A 13,191-nucleotide genomic window follows, 5' to 3' on the forward strand; every position below is an offset into this window, starting at 1 on the left:
TAGGAGCCTAACAGGAGTGAAGGCACATCAGTGGTAGAGGGTATGTGGGGTGGAGAGTATGGTGGGTTTTAGATGGAGGGGGCTCTACAAACTCCCAGTACCAAAGAGGTCAGGTGACCTCCAGTGGATTGTTCTACATGGAGCCCTGGCCACTAGCAGCTGGTTGGCACGGGTTGACCATGGAATCGGACAGGGCTGTCCTTTCTGTGTTATGAAATAAACTGTGATTCATGTGTTTTCCGTGTGCGCCAGGTTAATGCCACTAATGTCTCTGTTGGAATGTCTGTGTGAGAGGTTGGGGGTGGTTTTTACTGTTGGGATGTTTATAATGGGGTACAGGTATTCAAATAAGGAGAAGGCCAAATGTGTTTTGTTGAATTTTCTGTTTGCTCAGGCAAAGTTGTCTATTTGGCTAACAAGGAGGAACAGGGTCAAAGGTGGAGGGATAACAGACCCTTTACTGTTGTTTAATGGGATGGTCTCTGCGCGCCTTAGGGTTGAGTTTGAGTTCTATAGAATGATAAAAAGTGTTGATGTTTTAGGAGATATGGTGTGTTGGGGGGGCTGTCTGTATAGCTGGGGAAGATGTTTCAGGAGATATGGTGTGTTGGGGGGCTGTCTGAATAGCTGGGGAAGATGTTTCAGGAGATATGGTGTGTTGGGGGGCTGTCTGTATAGCTGGGGAAGATGTTTCAGGAGATATGGTGTGTTGGGGGGCTGTCTGTATAGCTGGGGAAGATGTTTCAGGAGATATGGTGTGTTGGGGGCTGTCTGTATAGCTGGGGAAGATGTTTCAGGAGATATGGTGTGTTGGGGGGCTGTCTGTATAGCTGGGGAAGATGTTTTGGATGTACGGTATTAGATGTGGTGATGTTTTGGTTATTGTGATGTGTGGTGTTTTATATCGTGGGGTAGGGCAAGGTGAGTATGGTACATGTATGCAGTACAGGATATATTTGGGTTTTTTATTTTAAAGGGGGGTGAGGTTTTAATGAAATGAGAATGTTTCATTAAAGAAAGACAAAAAGTCAAAACGTCTCCCTCTATCTCGCCCCCTCTTTTCTCTCTTTCTCTCTCTCTCTCTCTCTCTCTCTCTCTCTCTCTCTCTCTCTCTCTCTCTCTCTCTCTCTCTCTCTCTCTCGCCCCCTCTTTATTCTTTCTCTCTCTCTCTCGCCCTCTCTCTCTCTCTCTCTCGCCTCTCTCTCTCTCTCACCCCCTCTTTATTCTCTCTCTCTCTCTCTCTCTCTCTCTCTCTCTCTCTCTCTCTCTCTCTCTCTCTCTCTCCCTCCCTCCCAGGGGAAGCGTCTCCCTCCCTACCTGTCAGTGGATGTTGAGGAGGGGGAGGTATCAGATGATGACGACAGTGCTGATGAGATTGACGACAACTTTAAACTGAAGAACAGCAATGTAAGTTACAACAAGTCAAAGCCACGGGGCGGCAGATAGCCTAGTGGTTAGAGCGTTGGACTAGTAAGTGAAAGGTTTCTGTATTGAATCCCAAGCTGACAAGGTAAAAATCTGTCGTTCTGCCCCTGAACAAGGCAGTTAACCCACTGTTCCCCGGTAGGCCGTCATTGTAAATAAGAATTTGTTCTTTACTGACTTGCCAAGTTAAATAAAGGTAAAATAAATGAAAAAATGTTCTCACATGCAGCTGTAATCCTTTTCACAGTTCAGTAATTCTGGTGGCTGGTGCAGTATGAAGGCCTGTCCACTAATCAGTGTGTTGTTACTGGGTCAGAGACAGGCCATCTAATGACAGTATTGAGCTAAAATTAGTGCTGGTAATTGCCAGGGTCCTAATGGTATGATATTGTCATGGTATTTAGGGGCCAATAGGATATGTATTACAATTTTCTATGTATTACAATTTGTTGTTCCAAACATATCTGCTACTCTGTTGCAGAGAGACAAAATAGTTTTGATTAATCATGGAAATAAAAGTACTGAAAACACTATTTAAAAAGAAGATGGAAAACAAGTTATAGGGATGTAAAATACTGTAGTTTTGGTACAGGTACAGCTGACTGCTGCTAGTTTACGCTACCTAGCATAAATATATCCATGACCACGTACAGAACCAGTCCAAAGTTTAGACACACCTGCTCATTCAAGGGTTTTTCTTTATTTTTACTCTTTTTCTACATTGTAGAATAATAGTGAAGACATCAACACTATGAAATAACACATATGGAATCATGTAGTAACCAAAAAAAGTGTGGCTCAGTTGGTAGAGCATGGTGTTTGCAATGCCAGCATGGTGTGTGTAACGCCAGGGTTCTGGGTTCGATTCCCACGGGGGGCCAGTACAAAAAAAAGATTTTAAAAAAAGAAAAAGAAAATGCATGAAATGAAATGTATGCATTCACTACTGTAAGTCGCTCTGGATAAGAGCGTCTGCTAAATGACTAAAATGTAAAATGTTAAACAAATCAAAATATATTTTAGATTTTAGATTCTTCAAAGTAGCCACCCTTTGCCTTGATGACAGCTTTGCACACTCTTGGCTGAACACTTTTTTGGTTACTACATGATTCCATATGTGTTATTTCATAGTTTTGATGTCTTCACTATTATTCTATAATGTATAAAATAGTAAAAATAAAGAAAAACCCTTGAATGAGTAGATGTGTCCAAACTTTTGACTGTTACTGTATATGTATTCATTTTATGTATTTATTTTTTGCAAATCGATACTTACAGTCAAAGTATCAATATAATATAGTCTAAAATAATATGGCGATATGTACAGTAACCTCCCTCCATCACTACCAGAATTCACTGCATTAGTTGGACTTTAATGTTAGAGCTGCGAAGGTATGACAGACGATTAGCCGAGTTGTGTTTGGGACTAATTCATGTTTAACGAGCCTGTCGCAGGCACGGTGTGTGTGTGTTTAACAATTCTAATTAAGTGAATTATTAGCTTCATTATACAATACACCTCGACAAACTTGACCGGAAAAGCAAAAGGAATGGGAGATATGATTCCCCCCTAATTAATTCCTGATTTAATTTCTGACATCTGAAATGGACTGATAAATATATGATAATGATGTGTTTACATTACATAATCTTTGATTTATTGTTAGATTGGTTTTCATGAGGTTTAAGGAGCTATAGCTACTGATCTAGGATCAGTTTATGCTATCTGAATCCTAACCTTTTGGAGTGGGGTAATCTGGTCCTAAATCTGTCATTGGAGACAATTTACATTTACGTCATTTAGCAGACGCTGTTATCCAGAGCGACTTACAAATTGGTGCATTCACCATATGATATCCTTGAGCTGAGGAAAGATAGCTACAGCTGCCATTTTGGCCATAGAGAGTGCTTTCTCATATGCTATTCGGGATCTTGGCTAGTTTCCCTCATTCCCAGTGAAGAGAGGGTGATATATAGAGCCAATTAAAGTAGTGAGATATATGCTGATTTAAAGGTGTGATCAGGACTGGAGCCAGGACTGATCTGTTCACACTCTGTCTGTCTTGTCTGTACTGCTAGTACTGCTTGTACTGGTCTGTCTGTTTGTCTACTGCTAGTACTGCCAGGACTACACTAATGACCTGGTGTTTTTAACCAGTGACAGATGGATTCACAACCAATGCAACATCATCAACTCATCTCTCTCTCTCTCTCTCTCTCTCTCTCTCTCTCTCTCTCTCTGTCCTTCCCTTTCTCCTTCCCTCTCTCCTCCCTTTTTCAGAGCAATGGTAACCACCAAGTGGAAAGTTACATCAGGAAGAAGCTGGACTCTCTGTTGAAGGAGTCTCAGATTGGAGACAAGGAGGACACAGACAGCTCTAGCATCAGAGCCCTGCTCAGAGCCACACACGTGGGCCTGCAGAAGAACCTACCGGTACACACACACACACACACACACACACACACACACACACACACACACACACACACACACACACACACACACACACACACACACACACACACACACACACACACACACACACACACACACACAGCTGATCCCAGGTCTGTGCCTAAGTGGAACTGCTCCCCCGAGCTGGTTGGTGTTTCTCTGAATGGAGATATAATATATTGTTAGTGAGAGAAACATGTCTGTCTCCTATTAATATTTAATTTCCTCCGTTGGTTCTGTGTTTAGAATAATAGGTCTCCAAGCATCCATGTTAATGCAATGTGTCTGACAGTATGAGCACGGAGTTCCTATACTCCTCTCCCTCTCTCCCCCTCTCTCTCTCTCTCTCTCTCTCTCTCTCTCTCTCTCTCTCTCTCTCTCTCTCTCTCTCTCCCGCTCTCTCCCTCTCTCTCTCCCTCTCTCTCAATCTCCTTCTGTCCCTCTCTCTCAATCTCCCCCTCTCCCCCTCTCCCTCTCTCCCTCTCTCTCTCTCACTCTCCCTCTCTCCCCCTCTCTCTCTCCCTCTCTCTCAATCTCCTTCTGTCCCTCTCTCTCAATCTCTCCCCCTCTCCCTCTCTCAATCTCACTCTGTCCCTCTCTCTCAATCTCCCCTCTCCCTCTCTCTCTCTCACTCTCCCTCTCTCCCTCTCTCCCCCTCTCCCCCTCTCCCTCTCTCTCAATCTCCCTCTGTCCCTCTCTCTCAATCTCCCTCTCTCCCGCTCTCCCTCTCTCCCACTCTCTCTCTCTCCCTCTCTCTCCCTCTCACTTCCTCTCTCCCCCTCTCCCCCCTCTCCCTCTCTCTCTCTCCCTCTCTCCCTCTCTCCCTCTCCCTCTCACTTCCTCTCCCTCCCTCTCTCTCCCTCTCACTTCCTCCCTCCCCCTCCCCCTCTCTCTCCCTCTCCCTCTCTCTCTCTCGCTCTCTCTCCCTCTCACTTCCTCTCTCCCTCTCTCTCTCTCCCTCTCCCTCTCCCTTCCTCTTACTTCCTCTCTCTATCCCTCTCTCTCTCCCTCTCCCTTCCTCTCCCTTCCTCTCTCTCCCTCTCTCTCCCTCTCACTTCCTCTCTCCCCCTCTCCCTCTCTCTCTCCCTCTCTCTCCCTCTCTCTCTCCCTCTCACTTCCTCTCTCCCCCTCTCCCTCTCTCTCTCCCTCTCTCTCCCTCTCTCTCTCCCTCTCACTTCCTCTCTCTCCCGCTTCCTCTCCTTATCTCTCTCTCCCTCTCTCTCCCTCTCTCTCTCCCTCTCACTTCCTCTCTCTCTCTCCCTCTCTCTCTCTCTCTCTCCCTCTCTCCCCCTCTCTCCCTCCTTCACAGATGTACCAGTTTATTGCTTGGTGTCTGTTAAGGGTTCTCTAGCACCAGGCTAATAATGAGGCTGTGGTGAATCGAGAGACACACACACTCAAATCAAAATAAAATCTAATTTGATTGGTTGCATACACATATTTTGCAAAATATTATTGTGAGTGTAATGAAATGCTTATGTTCCAACAGTGCAGTAATAGATAACAATACACGCAACAACAACAACAAGGAATTAAGAAATATACAAATATTAGAACAAGCAATGTCAAATATAGTGTACATGAAATGTGTGTTTGGACGTTATGGTCATCATTTGAAAGGTGTTTCCTCATTGGTGCAGCTGGCTTCCAGGTTAAGTGGGCGAGTGAATATGCATATCAAGAATGTGCATATCCTTGATTCAGGTCTTGAGCTACAGGCAGTTAGATTTGTGTATGTCATTTTAGGCGAAAATTGAAAAAATGGGTACTATCCTTAAGAGGGTAATTACCTATGCATATGCATGTTCTTGATACCATTTGAACGGAAACACTTTGAAGTTTGTGTAAATGTGAAATTAATGTTGGAGTATATAACACATTAGTTCTGGTTAAAGAGAATACAAAGAAAAACATGCATCTTTGAAATGTAAGAGAAAGGCCATACTTACAGATAGGCGTCTATGTGTCATTTAGATGTTGGCCACCAGATGGCAGCAGTGTGTGTACAAAGTTTCGGATGAATCCAGTGAAGAATTACATTACTGCACAATATGTTGTATCAAGGCTGCCAGGTGTTTGCCAAAAGTGCCGAATTGGTCATGTCACGTCCTGGCCAGTATAAGGGTTAATTGTTATTGTAGTTTGGTCAGGACGTGGCAGAGGGTATTTGTTTTATGTGGTTCGGGGTGGTATTTTGGGAAAAAGGGTGTTTGATTGAGTATTTCCGGGTTTTTGGGTTATGATCTTTGTTTACGTATTTCTATGTGTATCTAGTTAGTTGTATGTCTATGTTTGGTTAATTGGGGTGGACTTCCAATTGAAGGCAGCTGTGTGGTGTTGCCTTTGATTGGAAGTCCTACATTAGTTGGGTGTGTTTGTTTGTTTAATTGTGGGAGATTGTTCTGTGTTTAGCCTTGTGCCTTGCCAGACTGTCTGTATATCGTTCGTTCACTTGTTTTGTTATTTTTGTACGTTCATTTTGGGAAGTTAATAAACGTCAAGATGAGCTTACACATACCTGCTGCGTTTTGGTCCTCCATTACTGACGAAAACCGTGACAGGTCAATTGATACTTGTTCAAGTACTTAACTATAGAGAACATATAGAAATGCTATGGTAATATATATTTTTTAGTTTACACACTCCCATAAATGTCACACATGATGGATCATTAGCTTATACACTAACTTTCACACATCTAGATGGCCGGGCGGGGTGGGTGTGGAGGCAGAGACAACAGTGGGGTCAAACTGTAGAACCCAGTTCCTACATTTGAACATAAAAATTGATTTTATCAAACAAAACTATGCTACATTTTATCTCTGGAACCCTCAGGATGACAAATCAGAGCAAGATTACTGAATGTAAGTACATTATTTACCTTCAGAGGTGAATGTATCAAACCAGTTGCTATGATAAAAGTTTTTTGTTGTTTTGCACTCTCCTCAAACAATAGCATGGTATTTTCTCACTGTAATAGCTACTGTAAATTGGACACTACAGTTAGATTAACAAGAATGTAAGCTTTCTGCCCATATCAGATATGTCTATGTCCTGGAAAGTTGGCTGTTCTATACAACGTCATTCTAGTCACATTAGCGCACGTTAGCAACAACAGTCCCGGTTTAGGGGCACCCATCCGCTAGAGGTTTAACAAGTGTGGTTTGGTGTGTAATTTTTTTGGAGGACACATGACTTGACATTCAACTCTCCCGAGCCCGTTGGGGAGTTGCAGGATAAAATAAAAAATGATATAGAAGGTGTGTACAGCAGTAGTTTTACAGGATGGTGTGTATAGACAGTATAGACAGTAGTTATATAGGATGGTGTGTATAGACAGTATAGACAGTAGTTATACAGGATGGTGTGTATAGACAGTATAGACAGTAGTTATACAGGATGGTGTTTATAGACAGTATAGACAGTAGTTATATAGGATGGTGTGTATAGACAGTAGTTAAACAGGATGGTGTGTATAGAGAGTATAGACAATAGTTATACAGGATGGTGTGTATAGACAGTGAAGACAGTAGTTATATAGGATGGTGTGTATAGACAGTATAGACAGTAGTTATATATGATGGTGTGTATAGACAGTAGTTATACAGGATGGTGTGTATAGACAGTATAGACAGTAGTTATATAGGATGGTGTGTATAGACAGTATAGACAGTAGTTATACAGGATGGTGTGTATAGACAGTAGTTATATAGGATGGTGTGTATAGACAGTAGTTATACAGGATGGTGTGTATAGACAGTAGTTATACAGGATGGTGTGTATAGACAGTATAGACAGTAGTTATATAGGATGGTGTGTATAGACAGTAGTTATACAGGATGGTGTGTATAGACAGTATAGACAGTAGTTATACAGGATGGTGTGTATAGAAAGTATAGACAGTAGTTATATAGGATGGTGTGTATAGACAGTAGTTATACAGGATGGTGTGTATAGACAGTATAGACAGTAGTTATATAGGATGGTGTGTATAGACAGTAGTTATACAGGATGGTGTGTATAGACAGTAGTTATACAGGATGGTGTGTATAGACAGTAGTTATACAGGATGGTGTGTATAGACAGTAGTTATACAGGATGGTGTGTATAGACAGTATAGACAGTAGTTATATAGGATGGTGTGTATAGACAGTAGTTATACAGGATGGTGTGTATAGACAGTAGTTATACAGGATGGTGTGTATAGACAGTAGTTATACAGGATGGTGTGTATAGACAGTAGTTATACAGGATGGTGTGTATAGACAGTATAGACAGTAGTTATATAGGATGGTGTGTATAGACAGTAGTTATGCAGGATGGTGTGTATAGACAGTATAGACAGTAGTTATGCAGGATGGTGTGTATAGACAGTATAGACAGTAGTTATACAGGATGGTGTGTATAGACAGTAGTTATACAGGACGGTGTGTATAGACAGTATAGACAGTAGTTATATAGGATGGTGTGTATAGACAGTAGTTATACAGGATGGTGTAAAGTATAGACAGTAGTTATACAGGATGGTGTGTATAGACAGTATAGACAGTAGTTATATAGGATGGTGTGTATAGACAGTAGTTATATAGGATGGTGTGTATAGACAGTAGTTATACAGGATGGTGTGTATAGACAGTATAGACAGTAGTTATATAGGATGGTGTGTATAGACAGTATAGACAGTAGTTATACAGGATGGTGTGTATAGACAGTATAGACAGTAGTTATATAGGATGGTGTGTATAGACAGTAGTTATACAGGATGGTGTGTATAGACAGTAGTTATACAGGATGGTGTGTATAGACAGTATAGACAGTAGTTATACAGGATGGTGTGTATAGACAGTAGTTATACAGGATGGTGTGTATAGACAGTAGTTATACAGGATGGTGTGTATAGACAGTATAGACAGTAGTTATATAGGATGGTGTGTATAGACAGTAGTTATACAGGATGGTGTGTATAGACAGTATAGACAGTAGTTATATAGGATGGTGTGTATAGACAGTATAGACAGTAGTTATACAGGATGGTGTGTATAGACAGTATAGACAGTAGTTATATAGGATGGTGTGTATAGACAGTATAGACAGTAGTTATATAGGATGGTGTGTATAGAGAGTATAGACAATAGTTATACAGGATGGTGTGTATAGACAGTATAGACAGTAGTTATATAGGATGGTGTGTATAGACAGTATAGACAGTAGTTATACAGGATGGTGTGTATAGACAGTATAGACAGTAGTTATATAGGATGGTGTGTATAGACAGTAGTTATACAGGATGGTGTGTATAGACAGTATAGACAGTAGTTATACAGGATGGTGTGTATAGACAGTAGTTATACAGGATGGTGTGTATAGACAGTAGTTATACAGGATGGTGTGTATAGACAGTAGCTATACAGGATGGTGTGTATAGACAATAGTTATATAGGATGGTGTGTATAGACAGTATAGACAGTAGTTTTGCAGGATGGTGTGTATAGACAGTAGTTATATAGGATGGTGTGTATAGACAGTAGTTATATAGGATGGTGTGTATAGACAGTAGTTATATAGGATGGTGTGAATAGACAGTAGTTATATAGGATGGTGTGTATAGAAAGTATAGACTTTAGTTATACAGGATGGTGTGTATAGACAGTATAGACAGTAGTTATACAGGATGGTGTGTATAGACAGTAGTTATATAGGATGGTGTGTATAGACAGTATAGACAGTAGTTATACAGGATGGTGTGTATAGACAGTAGTTATACAGGATGGTGTGTATAGACAGTAGTTATACAGGATGGTGTGTATAGACAGTATAGACAGTAGTTATACAGGATGGTGTGTATAGACAGTATAGACAGTAGTTATATAGGATGGTGTGTATAGACAGTAGTTATATAGGATGGTGTGTATAGACAGTAGTTATATAGGATGATGTGAATAGACAGTAGTTATATAGGATGGTGTGTATAGACAGTAGTTATATAGGATGGTGTGATTAGACAGTAGTTATATAGGATGGTGTGTATAGAGAGTGTAGACAATAGTTATACAGGATGGTGTGTATAGACAGTAGATATATAGGATGGTGTGTATAGCCAGTAGTTATACAGGATGGTGTGTATAGACAGTATAGATAGTAGTTATATAGGATGGTGTGTATAGACAGTATAGACAGTAGTTATACAGGATGGTGTGTATAGACAGTAGTTATACAGGATGGTGTGTATAGACAGTAGTTATACAGGATGGTGTATATAGACAGTAGTTATACAGGATGGTGTGTATAGACAGTATAGACAGTAGTTATATAGGATGGTGTGTATAGACAGTAGTTATGCAGGATGGTGAATAGACAGTATAGACAGTAGTTATGCAGGATGGTGTGTATAGACAGTATAGACAGTAGTTATACAGGATGGTGTGTATAGACAGTAGTTATACAGGACGGTGTGTATAGACAGTATAGACAGTAGTTATATAGGATGGTGTGTATAGACAGTAGTTATACAGGATGGTGTGTATAGACAGTAGTTATACAGGATGGTGTGTATAGACAGTAGTTATACAGGATGGTGTGTATAGACAGTAGTTATACAGGATGGTGTGTATAGAGAGTGTAGACAATAGTTATACAGGATGGTGTGTATAGACAGTATAGACAGTAGTTATATAGGATGGTGTGTATAGACAGTAGTTATACAGGATGGTGTGTATAGACAGTATAGATAGTAGTTATATAGGATGGTGTGTATAGACAGTATAGACAGTAGTTATACAGGATGGTGTGTATAGACAGTAGTTATACAGGATGGTGTGTATAGACAGTAGTTATACAGGATGGTGTATATAGGCAGTAGTTATACAGGATGGTGTGTATAGACAGTATAGACAGTAGTTATATAGGATGGTGTGTATAGACAGTAGTTATGCAGGATGGTGAATAGACAGTATAGACAGTAGTTATGCAGGATGGTGTGTATAGACAGTATAGACAGTAGTTATACAGGATGGTGTGTATAGACAGTAGTTATACAGGACGGTGTGTATAGACAGCATAGACAGTAGTTATATAGGATGGTGTGTATAGACAGTAGTTATACAGGATGGTGTGTATAGACAGTAGTTATACAGGATGGTGTGTATAGACAGTAGTTATATAGGATGGTGTGTATAGACAGTAGTTATACAGGATGGTGTTTATAGACAGTATAGACAGTAGTTATATAGGATGGTTTGTATAGACAGTAGTTAGATATAGGATGGTGTGTATAGACATTAGTTATATATAGGATGGTGTGTATAGACAGTATAGACAGTAGTTATATAGGATGGTGTGTATAGACAGTAGTTATACAGGATGGTGTGTATAGACAGTAGTTATACAGGATGGTGTTTATAGACAGTATAGACAGTAGTTATATACAGGATGGTGTGTATAGACAGTAGTTATATATAGGATGGTGTGTATAGACAGTAGTTATATATAGGATGGTGTGTATAGACAGTATAGACAGTAGTTATATAGGATGGTGTGTATAGACAGTATAGACAGTAGTTATACAGGATGGTGTGTATAGACAGTTTAGACAGTAGTTATATAGGATGGTGTGTATAGACAGTATAGACAGTAGTTATACAGGATGGTGTGTATAGACAGTATAGACAGTAGTTATATAGGATGGTGTGTATAGACAGTATAGACAGTAGTTATATAGGATGGTGTGTATAGACAGTATAGACAGTAGTTATACAGGATGGTGTGTATAGACAGTTTAGACAGTAGTTATATAGGATGGTGTGTATAGACAGTATAGACAGTAGTTATACAGGATGGTGTGTATAGACAGTATAGACAGTAGTTATATAGGATGGTGTGTATAGACAGTAGTTACACAGGATGGTGTGTATAGACAGTATAGACAGTAGTTATACAGGATGGTGTGTATAGACAGTAGTTATACAGGATGGTGTGTATAGACAGTATAGACAGTAGTTTACAGGATGGTGTGTATTGACAGTATCGACAGTAGTTATATAGGATGGTGTGTATAGACAGTAGTGTATATAGGATGGTGTTTATAGACAGTATAGACAGTAGTTATATAGGATGGTGTGTATAGACAGTATAGACAGTAGTTATACAGGATGGTGTGTATAGACAGTAGTTATATAGGATGGTGTGAGTATAGACAGTAGATATATAGGATGGTGTGTATAGACAGTAGTTATATAGGATGGTGTTTATAGACAGTATAGACAGTAGTTATATAGGATGGTGTGTATAGACAGTATAGACAGTAGTTATACAGGATGGTGTGTATAGACAGTATAGACAGTAGTTATATAGGATGGTGTGTATAGACAGTATAGACAGTAGTTATATAGGATGGTGTGTATAGACAGTATAGACAGTAGTTATACAGGATGGTGTGTATAGACAGTTTAGACAGTAGTTATATAGGATGGTGTGTATAGACAGTATAGACAGTAGTTATACAGGATGGTGTGTATAGACAGTATAGACAGTAGTTATATAGGATGGTGTGTATAGACAGTAGTTACACAGGATGGTGTGTATAGACAGTATAGACAGTAGTTATACAGGATGGTGTGTATAGACAGTAGTTATACAGGATGGTGTGTATAGACAGTATAGACAGTATTGACAGGATGGTTTGTATTGACAGTATCGACAGTAGTTATATAGGATGGTGTGTATAGACAGTATGTATATAGGATGGTGTTTATAGACAGTATAGACAGTAGTTATATAGGATGGTGTGTATAGACAGTATAGACAGTAGTTATACAGGATGGTGTGTATAGACAGTAGTTATATAGGATGGTGTGAATAGACAGTAGATATATAGGATGGTGTGTATAGACAGTAGTTATATAGGATGGTGTTTATAGACAGTATAGACAGTAGTTATATAGGATGGTGTGTATAGACAGTATAGACAGTAGTTATACAGGATGGTGTGTATAGACAGTATTGACAGTAGTTATATAGGATGGTGTGTATAGACAGTAGTTATATAGGATGGTGTGTATAGACAGTAGTTATACATGATGGTGTGTATAGACAGTATAGACAGTAGTTATACAGGATGGTGTGTATAGACAGTAGTTATACAGGATGGTGTGTATAGACAGTATAGACAGTAGTTATACAGGATGGTGTGTATAGACAGTATAGACAGTAGTTATACAGGGTGGTGTGTATAGACAGTATAGACAGTAGTTATATAGGATGGTGTGTATAGACAGTATAGACAGTAGTTATACAGGATGGTGTGTATAGACAGT

At 39.9% G+C, this 13,191-nt stretch overlaps 1 protein-coding gene across 6 annotated transcripts in view; it reads left to right on the forward strand.

Annotated features, from left to right (window-relative positions):
* The window catches only part of LOC106581476 (1-phosphatidylinositol 4,5-bisphosphate phosphodiesterase eta-1), a 154,715-nt gene that overhangs the window by 103,292 nt on the left and 38,232 nt on the right, over nucleotides 1–13,191 (forward strand). For all 6 annotated transcript variants that reach the window (XM_045704035.1, XM_045704037.1, XM_045704038.1 and 3 more), the window contains 2 exons: nucleotides 1,297–1,407; nucleotides 3,707–3,859. In XM_045704035.1, coding sequence (XP_045559991.1) covers nucleotides 1,297–1,407; nucleotides 3,707–3,859 — 264 coding nt within the window. The remainder of the gene's footprint in view (nucleotides 1–1,296; nucleotides 1,408–3,706; nucleotides 3,860–13,191) is intronic.

The sequence above is a fragment of the Salmo salar genome, chromosome ssa20 (genome assembly GCF_905237065.1).
Source record: "Salmo salar chromosome ssa20, Ssal_v3.1, whole genome shotgun sequence".
Lineage (NCBI taxonomy): Eukaryota > Metazoa > Chordata > Actinopteri > Salmoniformes > Salmonidae > Salmo > Salmo salar.